The sequence below is a fragment of the Dermacentor variabilis genome, chromosome 4 (genome assembly GCF_050947875.1).
Source record: "Dermacentor variabilis isolate Ectoservices chromosome 4, ASM5094787v1, whole genome shotgun sequence".
Classification (NCBI taxonomy): domain Eukaryota; kingdom Metazoa; phylum Arthropoda; class Arachnida; order Ixodida; family Ixodidae; genus Dermacentor; species Dermacentor variabilis.
The window spans coordinates 113911398-113928980 of NC_134571.1; the positions used below are offsets into that span (position 1 = coordinate 113911398).

The 17583-nt window shown below is 41.5% G+C and overlaps 1 protein-coding gene across 1 annotated transcript in view; it reads right to left on the bottom strand.

The window, feature by feature from the left end:
- LOC142579637 (sialin-like) overlaps nt 1–17583 on the bottom strand; it is a 38116-nt gene that overhangs the window by 9750 nt on the left and 10783 nt on the right. The window contains exons 5-9 of the mRNA XM_075690034.1: nt 15993–16126; nt 12919–13062; nt 5194–5326; nt 2610–2765; nt 1537–1622 (exon numbers count right to left, since the gene is read on the bottom strand). Of these exons, the coding sequence (XP_075546149.1) occupies nt 1537–1622; nt 2610–2765; nt 5194–5326; nt 12919–13062; nt 15993–16126 (653 nt within the window). The remainder of the gene's footprint in view (nt 1–1536; nt 1623–2609; nt 2766–5193; nt 5327–12918; nt 13063–15992; nt 16127–17583) is intronic.

Here is a 17583-nt window from a genome sequence, read left to right on the forward strand (position 1 = left end):
GAGAAAAGAAATGAAATCGCTGTGGTTGCAATCTATGTCACATCTTCAATAAAGCATAATGTGCGCATGAAGCTGATATGCAAGGATCTACCATGTTGCCACAGAATGCAGTGCTTTTAAACTTCAATGAAGACTAGACGCACGGGACACTGATCCGATACAATGGAAGAGCTAGCAGGTCTACTCCACTGTGAAAGCTTAATGGTACAGCAATAAAGTTATGATCTTCACCATCCCTTATCTCTACTTCTAATTTCTTACTATCACTTGGTGACCACATGGACATTCTCTTAAAAAAAAATACAAAACAGAATATTGGCGAGAAAGATAAGGAGAACCACGGAGCTAATTTTGGATGGCATAACAGAACATCGTGTCACTTAAGGATATAATTAAGCAAGTATCCTGAAATTAAAAAAAGAAAAACAAGTGAAAAAAATATATTTTTTCATTTGAAGCTAAGTTGAAGCAAATAGTAATTAGTGTCAAATAATTTTGAAGTGAATAGTTCCAATAATTGTGAGATTTGTATATAACCTTAACAAAGAGCCATATCTTGACAAATCTAAGAAAACTTGGTTCTCTACATGAGAAAAAGGAAACAAGTTCATTTCTGGAGTAAGTTTATTTTCAAAAAGCCGTTACTCAGATATTTTCATGGCAGTGCGGGACTTGCACTGCCATGAAACCACCTTTAGGCCAAAGATCTCCATTATCAGCATCACCGAAAGATGGGAAACAGAGCTGCTTTGCTAAAGATATGCCGTGGATAATTCATGCATCTGCAAATGGAGACTTTCTACAAATATGGGCATTGTATGCAGTTATTTAAAAGGAATATACGTGCAAATTTTTATTTACATTTTTTTGGGGGGTGTTATAATTGGAGGTGCAGCTTATACAAAAAAAATGCATATATTTAGTTTGTTTCAAGTATTTCAAGTACTTTGAATACTTAAATTCAAGACAGAGTGAATATCAAATATCATACTATTTGATCAAATATTCGAAAACATTGGATATTAGAACAAGCCCAGATATCAGTATCGCTCACGCAGCGAATGCCTCAAGATCAAGGCTAAAGAAATTCTGACAATCATGAGGCACCATTACAAAGTGGACAGCACATATAAAGTCTGCTAACATGTGTAGGACCATTGCCGTCCCAATAATTGTAGTGCTACGGGTTTTATCGGCAGTTAGCGGGAAGCCGTAGCCACAGTCACGTTGGGTTGAGCGCAGAGCAGCCGAGCAGACCCAGCCAAACGCGAGCGCGAGCCGCAGCGCCAAGGCGTCCGTCCTCTTCCTCTTCAGCGGACAAGCTGCAGGAGCAATGCTCGAGGTCTTCTTCATCACAATAGTCATAATTTCAGTAAAAACTCTACATTTTAAAACTTCAGGACACACTCGCCAACAGTCTTCCAGGTCAACAAAGATAGGCACAGCTAGATACCTTCGTGCACGAACACAGAGTCATAATGTGGTGTCATTCAGTTTGATTGGCTGAAACATTACTAGATATGCATGCTTACTCACATTGCTTTCTGTCAGGTAGCCAACCACAAGAGGTGCGAAAATTCCAGCAGTATTGGAAATGCAGTTTGTGAGTCCCATGACAGCACCTAAATATAGAAAGAAAATGTTATGACAACTGAACTCTTTTTATTCCCTGAATGTGCTTACTAATTATGTTAAGCTTCATTGACTCTGATATCAACATAATAATGCGTTTACGACCCAGCCAGAAGTGGAATGTAAGCACAAAATGCGAATTAGTCTATTAATTCACTAAAATCAGCACTATATGTATGCAGCATTAAAGGAGTTCTGCACCACTCTTTAAACATAGCAAACTCACCTGCTTAGTCACTAGATAATACCACTATGAGCAACTCCACCTCATACTGTTGCTGTACTCACAGCTGGGAGCCAGCACGCAGTTTCGTTGGAAAGGCCACCTGCTCTCCCTTCAACTTCCTGAAATCCCCCACTTCATGCATATTCCAGTGCACATTTCACATGACAGCCATTGGTCAGATTTTCCCAGATATTATAACTAAACACTATCCATGGCCAAAGGAGAAACTGAAAAAGTTTCATCACTGATAGTGTGGTGGTGCCATCAGGTGGCAAAGAATGATACCACTGTGCTGTATCTATCAGGCAAGGAGGATTTGGATCAGGCAATGCAACAGCTGTGCCACACAATCTTGGGTTTGTGCATGAAGATATGCGGAACATGGCATGACCTGGGCCTGGTGGCAAAGCTTTGAGTGCAGTCTGAATGAAAAAAAAAGGAGCAAGGGGAAGGCCATTACGTTGTGGCAACAGAAACATCTGATTGCTGATAACTCCTTCCAAACAGGGTATATTACGGAACTTTTTGTTGCAAGAGATTCATAAGGGGATGCCCATTAATACTAGCCACATTCTACACCTTTCATATGAAATGTTGCAGGGCCCCTACTGAAGAAACATCTGTTTGAAAACAACTGCACTAAGGCACTCCAGCATGAAAATAGTTTTTTGTAAGACAGCAAACTGTGAGATTCTTCTGCCACGCAACTAAGCAACATTGGCTGTCAAAAAAAAGAAAATACTTCACTTGCCAGCAAAATCAGGTGCAAGGTCAATAGGCAGGACAGCATCACCACCATAGAGGATGCCAGCACACGTGTTGGAGAGCAGAAGCGCCACATAGGCAGCCACCCAATTGCACCGGGCAAACGTCACTCCAACCAGTCCGGCACTTACTGCAGCAAGTCCTGCAAGGGTAAAGAAGGTTCAGAATACACTAATACAATAGGCGTTTCCATTGGCTCTGCCAATGATTCCAAGAGCAAGCAGATAACCTCTGGTTAGGGAGGCTGCACTCTACGTTGACGATTGCACAGGCAGGCAGTCACACACACAAATAATTTTGTGCGTCATCAGTGTCAGTGACGATAAAATAAGTATTAACAAGCTCAGTCAACTATATCCACCCTATCATAGCTAAATTTTAAAAAGAGACAAATTGGTTTATGTTGCTCTACATTCAATGTTACGTCATTTGTTGTAATTGCACAGCATTTTTCCCTCATTATTTTTTTTTCTTCATTGGTGGTCCATGTAAAGTGTCCTTGCCATTTGTATTGCACAGACTTTACTACAGTCAAGCCTCGATATAATGAATCACACGGGACCGCTGAAAATCGTTCGTTATCTTGAAATATTGTTGTAATGAGAAACTTGAGGTTATAAGCCAGTGGACAAAACTACAAATGAAAATGGCGTACCTTGGCAGTAGACACATGTGCAGACAAGCATATTCTCAAATAAAAATGTTTCACTCACTTCAAAGCTGCTTTATTTGAAGAAATCAGTGATTTGATAAGACTAATTGATAATTGGACAATAATGCTACGTAAAATCTGTTTAAAATCATTTAACTTTTCTAACGTCTTTAAATGTCATCTTTAATTTAGTGCGACATTTATGCCGTGCTACCGGCTCCGTGCGTTCGATGCACATGGCCTCCGAGACTGAGTGTCAAGTATTGGAGGCCAGGCAATAACTTGCACACGCCAGATTTGTCGACTTTTTAAAACGTTTGGTGGGGCTTAACAAAAGTAGAGTCCCTTCACATAATTTCCCTGCACTTTTTTCTGCTATACATCAGTTAATTGCTGAATATACTGTACCTTGTTTTTCAATTACTTTTCTAAGTTGGAAACAAAGTAGTCTACAAAACTCAGAATCTGCAACACAGAAGGTTTGGGTACAGGTACGTTCTTTCACTTCGCGCACTGCTTGTGCATTTCGTTGTATTGAAAGAATTTACATTTCATGTGCAAACAACCATTTTATGAAGTAGCAACGATCGATCGATGTCCAACAGAAGAATGGGATGTCTTATGGACATCCATTACCTGTGAACTGATGATACAGCACGAGATAGTCGTACCAACTGCGTAGCATCGTCCACGTCCAAATCATACAAGGGCACATACAATGCAAAAGTTTTGGGCGGCCTACAATGCACGTCTAAAGAACAAACTTTATGGAGGTTCCATGGGCATCTAAAACTTCATGCAATGTACGTCTGAAGTACTGTTCTTTGAGGCATTCTATGGACATCCAAAATTTTATCTGCTGCACGTCTGATGAATGAACTAAATGGATGTTCAAAGGACATCCAAAACTTTGATGCCATTGTACATACCTTAGATTTATGTGCATGTAAAGGATGTCCATAGGAAATCCCATTTTTTTGCTGGATGTATGGATAAATCCGGTACATCTATTGGATGTCTGTGGCAATCTGGGTCCCTGCTGCAGACTGTGATCGTATACATTTTCCAGCCTCTAGATCCCATGTCAACAAGAAAAGGCGTGAGGCAGACCCGATCAAGAACTATATATAGCTACCCGCCACATGTGAAAATGATGGCTCACACAGTTTATTATTCCGGCACAAGCAATTGGCCTCCTGGGTCATCACACGCCGCATTTACAGCTATCACCACCAAACCTACTGTGATAGGCATCTTTACCTATCTGTTTTACAGCGCGTGGTGCGTTGTGCGATTGGTAGTGTAGTGCACGCCTTTAGTAGGCGACAATCCAAACACGTCGCATATCCCTGCTGCAGGCAGCGCGATGTGGGCGTGGCGGTTCATTTCGGCGGCATCTGGCGACGCCCACCAGCTCAATTTCGACAGTTTCCTGTCGCCCTCTTACAACCCAACACAATAGGAAAACAACAAAATGCGTCTCGGGCCGCCGGAGCATCACCAGCTCGACGTGCATCAGTGTTTCGTGCCGGAACGATTCGCGCGACATTTCGCATTAAGTAGATGTCAACAATAGTTGAGTCTGTCGAATGTTTTCCGTTACTTCAGATCATATGTTTTCCTGGTTAGTATGTCTTTTCTTACGGTTTTTCCAAAACGTACGGACAAGGTTCTACATTTTGATAAAGAAAAGTTTGAAGTGAACTTGTACCAAAGAAGCTCCCAATACAGTACCAAAAGTTATTATGGGCTAAGAAAGACTAAAGAATAGTCCTGACTATTATATGATAGATTGTTGCATGCTTTTGATGCAATAAAAGATTTAGCTCTACCTGACTGGTTTAGTATAACAAGGCTCCAATGTAATGTAACAGCAACAATTATGAAACCAAGTGCACAACAATGCTCGTCAACATACCCGCACACTCGAAAGTCTTTCTTATGGCGGTTACACCAAGGACTTGCTTTTTGTGAAGCTTGTCAGCCATGAAGCCGCAAAGGATTCCAACAAGTGCTTGGCCCAAGTATATGCTGGCATTCATGAAACCATCCTGAAAGATGAAGTTCTAATATGTAACACACTTTAGGTGGACACTAAAGGAAAATATCAAGCTGAGTTATATCGATAGGTTATTTGTCTAAAAGCCGACATAATGACCTTGTTGCAGTTAAAATTGTCACTGGGCTGCTGCCCCTCAATATGAATTACCTGTGCCAAAAGAAATGAGATTATGTAATCTCCACATGACCTCCCTTTCTGATGCTCTCTGTGCACCAGCCAGTGCTGACATCACAAGAGGTAGCCCCGTAATATCATGAGTGGCGCCATGGAAATTTCCCATTTTTCACAATTTTTGCTTTTACAAAAGCTTTGCTCCATTACAAATGATGAATTCATTATTATAGAAGCCTAATCTTTGAATCTAGCTCAATTAGATATTTTTCTTTAGTGTACCTTTAAGCCAGACTATTAATTATTTCCTTATGAGTGTTTTTTTCTATATGGATGCATCGGAAATGTACGAAGCTGTCTAAGGAAAAACAGTGAATGTTTTGCATAAAATTTGCACTGTGAATTTCGCAAAAGTCTATAAACCGTCCCTTTTTAAGCAGTTCTTCTCTAATAGCTTCTCTAACAGGCCGCCATTGGAATCTGAACCTTGCAACGTTTAACGTTAGAACGTTATCTAGTGAGGCGAGTCTAGCAGTGTTATTGGAGGAATTAGAGGGTAGTAAATGGGATATAATAGGGTTCAGTGAGGTTAGGAGGACAAAAGAAGCATATACAGTGCTAAAAAGCGGGCACGTACTGTGCTACCGGGGCTTAGCGGAGAGACGAGAACTAGGAGTCGGATTCCTGATTAATAAAGAAATAGCTGGTAACATACAGGAATTCTATAGCATTAACGAGAGGGTGGCAGGTCTTGTTGTGAAACTTAATAAGAGGTACAAATTGAAGGTGGTACAAGTCTATGCCCCTACATGCAGTCATGATGACCAGGAAGTCGAAAGCTTTTATGAAGACGTGGAATCGGCGGTGGGTAAAGTCAAAACAAAATACACTATACTGATGGGCAACTTCAATGCCAGGGTAGGCAAGAAGCAGGCTGGAGACAAGTCAGTGGGGGAATATGGCATAGGCTCTAGGAATAGCAGAGGAGAGTTATTAGTAGAGTTTGCAGAACAGAATAATATGCGGATAATGAATACCTTTTTCCGCAAGCGGGTTAGTCGAAAGTGGACGTGGAGGAGCCCGAATGGTGAGACTAGAAATGAAATAGACTTCATACTCTGCGCGAACCCTGGCATCATACAAGATGTAGACGTGCTCGGCAAGGTACGCTACAGTGACCATAGGATGGTAAGAACTCGAATTAGCCTAGACTTGAGGAGGGAACGGAAGAAACTGGTACACAAGAAGCCAATCAATGAGTTAGCGGTAAGAGGGAAACTAGAGGAATTCCGGATCAAGCTGCAGAACAGGTATTCGGCTTTAACTCAGGCAGAGGACCTTAGTGTTGAAGCAATGAACAACAATCTCATGGGCATCATTAAGGAGTGCGCAATAGAAGTCGGTGGTAATGCCGTTAGACAGGAAACCAGTAAGCTATCGCGGGAGACGAAAGATCTGATCAAGAAACGCCAATGTATGAAAGCCTCTAACCCTACAGCTAGAATAGAACTGGCAGAACTTTCGAAGTTAATCAACAAGCGCAAGACAGCGGACATCAGGAACTATAATATGGATAGAATTGAACAGGCTCTCAGGAAGGGAGGGAGCCTAAAAACAGTGAAGAAGAAACTAGGAATAGGCAAGAATCAGATGTGTGCGTTAAGAGACAAAGCCGGCAATATCGTTACTAATATGGATGAGATAGTTCAAGTGGCTGAGGAGTTCTATAGAGATTTATACAGTACCAGTGGCACCCACGACGATAGTGGAAGAGAGAACAGCCTAGAGGAATTCGAAATCCCACAGGTAACGCCAGAAGAAGTAAAGAAAGCCTTAGGAGCTATGCAAAGGGGGAAGGCAGCTGGGGAGGATCAGGTAACAGCAGATCTGTTGAAGGATGGTGGTCAGATTGTTCTAGAGAAACTGGCCACCCTGTATACGCAATGCCTCATAACCTCGAGCGTACCTGAATCTTGGAAGAACGCTAACATAATCCTAATCCATAAGAAAGGGGACGCCAAAGACTTGAAAAATTATAGACCGATCAGCTTACTGTCCGTTGCCTACAAAGTATTCACTAAGGTAATCGCAAATAGAATCAGGAACACCTTAGACTTCTGTCAACCAAAGGACCAGGCAGGATTCCGTAAAGGCTACTCAACAATAGACCATATTCACACTATCAATCAAGTGATAGAGAAATGTGCAGAATATAACCAACCCTTATATATAGCTTTCATTGATTACGAGAAAGCGTTTGATTCAGTCGAAACCTCAGCAGTCATGGAGGCATTATGGAATCCGGGTGTAGATGAGCCATATGTAAAAATACTGGAAGATATCTATAGCGGCTCCACAGCCACCGTAGTCCTCCACAAAGAAAGCAACAAAATCCCAATAAAGAAAGGCGTCAGACAGGGAGATACAATCTCTCCAATGCTATTCACAGCATGTTTACAGGAGGTATTCCGAGACCTGGAGTGGGAAGAACTGGGGATAAGAGTAAATGGAGAATACCTTAGTAACTTGCGCTTCGCTGATGATATTGCCTTGCTTAGTAACTCAGGAGACCAATTGCAATGTATGCTCACTGACCTGGAGAGGCAAAGCAGAAGGGTGGGTCTGAAAATAAATCTGCAGAAAACTAAAGTAATGTTTAACAGTCTCGGAAGAGAACAGCTGTTTACGATAGGTAGCGAGGCACTGGAAGTGGTAAGGGAATACATCTACTTAGGGCAGGTAGTGACCACGGATCCGGATCATGAGACTGAAATAACCAGAAGAATAAGAATGGGCTGGGGTGCGTTTGGCAAGCATTCTCAAATCGTGAACAGCAGCTTGCCACTATCCCTCAAAAGGAAAGTGTATAACAGCTGTGTGTTACCAGTACTAACATATGGGGCAGAAACCTGGAGGCTTACGAAAAGGGTTCTGCTGAAATTGAGGACGACGCAACGAGCTATGGAAAGAAGAATGATGGGTGTAACGTTAAGGGATAAGAAAAGAGCAGATTGGGTGAGGCAACAAACGCGGGTAAACGACATCTTAGTTGAAATCAAGAAAAAGAAATGGGCATGGGCAGGACATGTAATGAGGAGGGAAGATAACCGATGGTCATTAAGGGTTACGGACTGGATTCCAAGGGAAGGGAAGCGTAGCAGGGGGCGGCAGAAAGTTAGGTGGGCGGATGAGATTAAGAAGTTTGCAGGGACGGCATGGCCACAATTAGTACATGACCGGGGTTGTTGGAGAAATATGGGAGAGGCCTTTGCCCTGCAGTGGGCGTAACTAGGATGATGATGATGATGATGATGATGATGATGATTCAAAGCAAGTCTTTTATTCTAAGAAAGTGTCTTAGAACTCAGTTTCTCAGATACAACACAGTTCTCTCATAAAATTCTCCTTTATGCCCTTTACACTACGAGATCAACAGCTATTGAAGGTTATTTTAAATCTGGGAAAACTGCAAAATTTACAGATTAAACAAGGTCACCTCTCGTTTTCTGTCATATTCTTCTGCATAAAGTTTTTCACTCCATTTTCACTGGAAAGCAGTGCCTCTGACTTAACTCAACTCACTGGATCCAAATTTTGCATTGGCAGGAAATCCCCCAATTTCCCAGGTATAACTGCACAGCAGATGCAACGCTAACTTCCATTCATCCAGATGTTCAGGCTACAGTTTGAAAAAATCACAGCACAAACACCTTTAACATGGTTGTCGTTAAGGGTGTGTGAATACCGAATAGTAGGTTTCTGATAGCATATTGAATCGAGTCAAGAAAAAAAAAAAAGCCGAATATCAAATCGAATATCAGAATACTTCTCACAAAATTTAAAGCTTACAAATTTTTAGCAAGAAAATGTGATGCTGCAGATGCTATGAGGTCTCCTACCATTGCATAACAAGAAAGGAGCAAGTTATCGGTAGCTCAAGTGCACAGAAATCAAGATATACAGTAAGGTCTCTTATTAAAGAGGACACCAAATTAGTATGCCAGTGCTGATTACAGCTCAGTTCTAGTATACAAAGGTCTTGAAAATATTTTTTATTAATAGAATTTCTGTTGTATAGAATAAAGTGCCTTTTTTTCTCTGAAGCTAATGAATAATTGACGTTCTGTTGTACTGAATACCAATGAGGTTCTCAGTTTAATAGTGGACTTGTGTTTTACGGCAATCTTTTATTTATTACATAGAAAGGTTTGCTTTCTAGTTTTTCTCCAAAATACAGAAGGGCTATCCCAACTTTACAGCTGGGAGGTTATCATAAGGCCAGTTTGCACGGCAGAGGAAAGGACCACAAACCACATGAATCGTTAACCACCAATTCTGAAATATGGATGGCCAGAGCAGCCCCCATTTTTTGTTCATCCTGTGTCCGAGCAAATGCAAGCAACCAGGTCATGACACTTCCATGCCCACCATATAGATACAAAGCTAGTCTTGTGACAGTTGGCCCGAAGCTACAAAAAGAGACTGATATGTGTCTTTACGAACGGCATTGGGAACTAGAGGCTGCCATATAGTGTGTCAAAAAGATGGCGACCGTGAACAACTCTGTTGCCATATCAGGCATTCACGAGGCAATAAGTTGGATTCCCGAGTGCTACACAGTTGCTGCGTATAGATCTGATTTGATTCGGCACCAAACCGCAACTTTAGCCGCAGGCGCCTGATGAAGCAGCGACGATTAGGCCTAATGGCCTAGGCAGTGCGGCTGTGATGAAACTCTGCTGTTGGCTGATGTGACAACAGGCCGCAAATCATTGCGGAATGTTTGTACGCTGTATGTTTGTACGGGTGGCTGATCAGTGATAGGTCCCAAGATCACACGTGCGGGTTAGATTGACAGCTGTTGAAGCGGCATGAAGTCCATCGCTGCCTAGCCAACACGATCTGCGTGCCTACTAGTGGCCAATCAGCCTAATCTTCGCACACGCTGTCTTTTGTCACGTGTCTCTCTGTCCAAGTCACGTCACCATTCTGATCGGTCCTGTCAACCAAGACAGACCTAGCATCAACAGATTCACAGATGTGCCTCGGCCGACACAGCTCCATTCTGTGAATCACAGCGTTTTGGTGCTGTGTGTGTGATCCCTGCATCGGACCAACATCGAAGAGCATTCGCAGTGCCCAAAGTCTGCTATTATGTCAGGCGGGATGATCCTTTTCCGCAGAAAATGAAGTTAAACGCTTGCTTGGGCAGCACCAAGCAAGAGAGACATCGCGGTGCAGACGTGACATGCAGCCATGGATGGGTCGCTACACTGAATAATACTGAATATTAAAAAAATCTAACAGTAAATATTCGATTTGCAAGTTGAATTATTTGAACATTCATTATTCGATTTTATTCAGCAATATTCAAGTATTCACGCGCCCCTAATTGTCATCAAGGCACGGCTTGAATATTGACTGAGGCTTTGCCTTCATTAAAGTCATCAAATCATCAATGACATTTGTTTCAGCTCACAAAGTCACCACAAAATGAGCAACTGAAGCACCTCTATGAAATACATTCTAAATTTTCAACAAAACTTTGCACTAAAGCACCCTTCACCCATTTCTTTCAGTTTGATTTCACATGAAGTTGAACTAATGCTTTCTTGCAGCTGATTTTCCGTAGTAGTGTTTCCTACATGTTCACTTCTATAGTTGTGCATCAGTGACCAATAATTAAATTCTGTAACTGGAGGTTAACAAAGAAACTTGAGAAAAAGTTAAAGATTGCACAGTGAGTGATTTATCAAGAAATTATAGGTCTAACATTAAGAGACAGGAAGACAGCAGATTGGAGAACAAATGGGGACAGACAATATTCCAGTTGGCATTGAGAGGAAGAAGTGGTCATGTAAAACGTAAGGCAGATAACCGGTAGTAGTAGTAGTCTATCAGAGTTACAGAATGGTCGCCAAGAGAAGGGAAGTGTAGTTGGAGATGGCAGAGAACTACATGGTGTGATGAATTAGAAAATTGACCAGCATAACATAGAGTCACCTGGTATGCAAGACAGGGGCAATCAAAGATCACTGAGAGAGGCCTCCATCTTGCCAGTGGACATAAATAGGCTAATGATGATCACCGCAATAAAGTTTGTATGCTTCGCCGCACGGCGCATCTGTAAGGCGGCGAAGCTAACTTAAAAAAACAGAAATTTTCAGGGGTTTGAATATTTTGAATAGTAAAAGTGTCTTTTGAATCGAATCGAATACTAACCAATTTGAATTGAACATTCGATTTCGATTCTTCACACAACACTACTGATAATTCTACTGGCAGGATTTTAACGCCATTTCAGACATGGCTGTGGCAATTTGAGCCTTTGAGGGCAGTTAAAGGGATGCATTTGTTTTTTCAGACTGCCTAATTTTTCGGTCATTAACTGCGCCCGTTACAAAAATCACCACTTGGTTATCATCATCATTACTTTCTCACACGAGAAGTCATAGTGCTCCCTGCTTTTGGTTGCATTTTTTGTATGCATGTGTTAGGCTGCGTCAGCCGTTCGTCTCGAGCGCGCCACGGCACAGAGGCAATGCCAGCAATGTGCCTACAATGTTGCATAAAAGTTATTCAGAGGCCAATCACAGTTACCCACCGATGCTGCCAGCTGAAGTAGCTTAATTTTTTTACAATGCATCGGATGATGAGGTTCGCAATGGCAAGTGAAGTGCAATAAATATTGTTTTATTGCACCTAAGAGTGTTGGTAGAATTGGTAGAGTAGTAGAGTGGTAGAGCTTTCTTCATTTGCGACTCATAAAAATTTCGTTGATGAATACTTAGTGTCCTGAAATGATTAAGTTCGGCAGCAAGTAGAAGACATTTGGTGAATGTCTTCTACTTTTCCTGGTATTTCCACTGAATGCTAAAAAATTTGGGGAGTAAAGGAAAACTATACAATACTATACATAACATCAACAGGACGACAACAGGGTAAATTGGGCATGTGCGCATATGACTTTTATGGGATTAGGAGGCATGAATGCATTTAGGCAAGCCGTGTAATATGTGGAATGGATAACCTACAATCTGTTAGAGTAAAGTCACATATAAGAAAAATATACAGCATTTGCATAAACGTAACTATTCAGCCCTCCACCCAACTTATTTATTTTATATTTGGAAATGTTATTAGCCTGATAAAGCACCTGTGTTATTTTCAGTCGTGCCCCAGATGTATCTGTTTTATTACTTTCATTTCTTTATTTAATTTTGTCCATCACAGTAATTCAGAGAGCTTGGTGGAAAAGCCAACTTTTCAACAGTAGTGAAACCAAATCTGCAAATAGCGAATGGGGATGGGGAATTGGCACACAGAAATCTAATTGCAGTAGGAATGCTAATCTATTTGGTTAATGGTGGTGTGGTGGCAATGCTCTTGATGATGACATGCAGCAATAAATGTCATTTTACTGCATAGTGCATGCAACAATTTGAAAGACAGATTGTTAGTGGCACATACCTTTTGAATATCGAAGTGCAGCACATTGGACAAGTAGCTTGGAAGCTCCGTGAGCAAGGTATAAAAGCTCCAGCTTGCACAAAACTTAACTAGAGCACAAAGCCACACACCCCTTGATGTCAGTATGCTGAGCCAAGGCACTGGCTGTAATTTAAAAAAAATAATAATTCATTAGCTCAACAGAAAAACAACTGACATTGGCCGTGCACACATACGGCACAAAGTGCACTGGTGCACTTGATAATACAGATGTGCATGACCTGACACTCACAGTTTACGTTCCTTGAACATGAAGTATTGTCTACCACCAGTAAAATTCATATGCTCTTCTGGTGCGACAATGCTGCGGACATACTAGCAAAATAGCAGAACTTTACAAAAGAAGCCTTATGTGAGTCATGCCTGAATCGCAAGAAACAAATTTCCTATGCACTTTCACCGTGGGCATGGACCAGCGCCTTCACAGTGGTGTCAAGGGCATTACGATGCCAGGTCATGTTAGATCGATGCAAAAAGCCGCCCGTACAAAGTACAGTTCAAACTCAATATAATGAAGTCGGCAAAATCGGCAAATTTGCTTTGTTATAAAAAAATTTTGCAATATTGAAATTCGACCTTTTATGCAAATAAGAGAGATGCTGATGGATTTTTTTACGTGGAAGGGGCTGCAAGAGTTTCTGAATTATCAGCCAATTGGCAAAAAACAAACTTGGTTTAGAAAAAAAATCTTTCTGTTGAATTTGAGAGTTGGCGACGAAAGATACGGTCTTATGCCATGTTGATGATACCTTCACATTGGCCAGTCAGCCTTTCATGTCCATTCCACCTTAGCGGCTCATAGTGTCACCCGCAGCATGACAACATTATCATTAAAAGTGCAGGGAGCGAATGCTTTGATTACCTTTAGCTTCAACGTGTCTCTGAAACCTGAGAGCACGCAACCTCCGGCACTAAACATGCAGGAGGACAGCGCACATAATGCCATGCGATCTCATCTCACCCCATCTTTGCACACACAGCAGATTACCTCTAAAACAGGGCGCATGGGCTATGTGTGCGCTCAGTCACACCAACAGCCATGCGCAGCTACGGTCGAGCTAGAAAAGGAGACGCTCACCAACCTGACCCCTCCGCCCCTCTCGCATGTTTTTTATTGCGTTACCGCAAGCTTTCTCCTCTCCCCCCTTTCCCCTTGCTCGCATGGGAAGACGGTGCTCACCAAACCACCATCCTTCTCGGCTCACCCTCGCATGCTTTCACTCACATCGAAAGTATGCAGTGTACGGGAAGTGATAGAATGTTATAGCACTTGGGCTTAATATGGAGCACGACATTACTTTGCTTCAGTGGTTGCTCTTATTCGTGCAGCGCACAATTTGAGATGTGCATTTGCAAGCAGCCACTTCTGCTTCAACTAATTTACCATCTGCACCTGCCAAAGTTTCCGCTTATTGCCTCGATATTTCCGCACAGCAGCAGTGACATTTCCTTATACTGAAAATGTGCAAAAACACACTTGGTTATATTGAGGTTCAAAATACATGGTGTTCTATCCACAAGTTATCAAAAGTTGAATACTTCATTATATTGAGAATTTCATTATATTGAAGTTCGGTATATCAAAGTGTAACTGTACCAGAGCTAGCCAATGCTGAAAGCAGCTCACAAGGCAGCAGGAAAGCAAAAGCAGTGACCCTGGTCTCTGGGATGCCGGAACGCACAGATCACAAAACGTATGATCTCGTGGACCATGTGCAGACAAAGACCAAGCAGTTTGCTAAACTTGAAAAACTACAAGAAGCGCTTATAAAGAGAAAATTAGTGTTGACCTTGCATCAAACTTACATAAAACCCAAAAGTCGAAATTAAAATGTTGAGATGACAAGGTCAGACGATGTGATAGCAAACTTAATATATGCAGAAGCAGAGCATATGTTCCGGTCAAGAGACGACAACAAAACTGTCACACATTTCCACCAGTCAATACCCGTGCCAAAGATGTGTTGGAAATTTGTTGTTTGTGGTTTGCATGCTATAATGCCTCCCAACAAGCACTCTCTCGTTCAGTATGAGCTGCAATGCATGAGCATGTGGCAAAACGCTCTCCCAGGTTGGATAGCAGCACCGATTTGCACCATGGATGCGTTGTCACAGTGGTTTCTGCTTTACCACTCAGTGCCAACAGTTGCTTTCTCTCTCTCTCTGTTCCTGTGTACAATAGCAATACACACAATACAAACCTTGCTGCAAACTCACTGTCTCTTATCTATAATATTTACCGGTTGAAGTGCGTATAACAATGAATAACGCATAGGTCGCACAATATGTGACCACTATCTGTCCTTATCATTTTCGTGAGATAAAGATTTTGTGCACTAAACTGGGAGTGAGGGCTAAATAAGGCAAGGGGCCAACTTCGAAACAAGAGCACCAGAACCCTCTCCCTTTATATCAAGAAAACAGCACCGACCCGTGCCCTTATCCATCTTGGTAGAGTGCTTTGCCATGCGCTTGCACACTGTAGCTCATATTGAGCACGATACTACACATGCAAATGTTGTTGATGTGCTCTCAACAACGCTAGACCCCTTAAAAGAAGCAAGACTTCAGGGAGTTTAGATTAGGGGGACGCAAGCGTCGGAGTCCGCTAGCGCTTGGGGTCACGGTACTTGCGCATGCGTAGACCTCTATGTAAGGGTATGTGCATGTGCGGTATGTGCAAGTGCTAGGGGGCCACAACGCTTGCGTTCCCCTAATGCAAAACTCTCTTTTGTTAAAACAGCCTGTGCAGTTCCTTGCAAACTTTTCAGATATAATAGCAGCAGAAGAAACACTCATCAATAGGAATGATGCAGAAACATGTACGCATCTATCTTGCAACCACATTTTAACACTTGCATCCTGCTCCTGGCATCAAATAATGTTGCCTTTCGTTAAATGGGAGTGCCAATCATTAGAAGGAATAAAAGTCATCATCACCACCACATTTTCAGGAGAAAAATGCATAAAGCTTACGCAGGCTTTGCTTCATTATGTGGGCATATGAGTGTCACGAACAGTAGTACTTTAGTCACCTTGTGCTCTGAGAAGTTGGCGTCCCGAGAATGAACTATATAGATGCGTTCCTCCATTGAGATGAACTTGTGTCTTTCAGGACTGCCAGAAGCTAGAAGTATCCAAAATATGGACCATACGACACCCAGGAGTCCTGGAGAAACAGAAATAAGGAAAGGCAGGCAGGTGTGAACGGAAACTTCAATGTCGCAAAACCAGGGTACACTTGTTTGCCTAAACCTGAGACAATGTTATTATTAGTAAGGTGGCTTGTTTATCCCCAGTCAGAAAAAATCAAAACCAGCATAAAATTAGTTTGGAACAGAACAGTTTACTTGAAACCAAACAAAATAAGATATACCAACATTACGCATTAAACTTGCAGCACGCAAAGTTGATCAATGGAAGGTGCAGTATCTTGGTACATTTTGTCCCAACATTCCAGAATAAGTATTTAACAAGACTGCACTGCCTTCCAGAACATCTCAAAAAAAAAAAGAAAGAAAAAAATTCACATGTGTTACAAAAAATTGTTGAGCACAAAATCTGCAAGAAGTTTAATTTCATTGTGACTTCACTGCATAATCTGGAATGTAAGTAAGCGATGGGGTGGTCATGCGGAGATATAGCTACTGCATGTTCCAATTGAAAGTAACCTTAATTATCTTAATTTAAGAAAGGAGATCATCTTGTTGTACATAATTATCGTCCTTTTTCTTTAATATCATCTTGTTGTAAATTAATTGAACATATCATTGCTAAACAAATTAACCAATTCCCCAAGAAAAACTCCCACTTTAGCACCTCACCAGCATGGTTTCAGAAAAGGATGCTCAATGGTAAGCCAGCTAATTACGGTGATTCCCTCACTAGCCTCTTCTCTTGACACTAACAGACAATCGGACATGATTCTTTTAGATTTTAGCAAAGCATTTGATCATGTACCTCATGATTCAGCCAGAAAAAAATTTTTAAGTGCGATGTTTCCACCTAATATTATGCAGTGGATTACCGATACCTTGAACAATCATAAACAGTAGGTTGTGATCAATGGGCAACAACCAGACTGTCTACCAGTGACATCGGGAGTAATGTAAGGTAGTGTACTCGGACTGTCACTTGTCTTTTTGTACCTTAATGTTTTGTGAATGCAGTTTACAGAAACATTGCTATCAGACTATTTGCTGATGATTGTGTTTTGTACAGAGATATAACTTCCCATAACAATCAACTTAAACTTAAAAACAACTTAAACAATATGAAAAATAGCTTTATTTTATGAAACACATAGAGAAAAAACCTACTAAGACACATTTATAAGCTAGGTTCGTCAGACTTACAAGAGCTTACTAACTATGAATAATTGGGAGTCACTATTACTCACTATCCATCCTGGAACATTCATATTGACAATGTGTGTGCATCAGACTTTGTAAACTCTTACTCTGACACAAATTAAGAAACACGCTGGCTAGTATAAAACTTATCTGCAACACATTTTTTATTCGGCCTACACTTGAGTATGCATGTACAGTCTGTGATTCCTATATTGAAGTTGACATTAAAAAGCTCGAGAGAATACGGAGAAAAGCAGTTCTATTTATTTTTTCT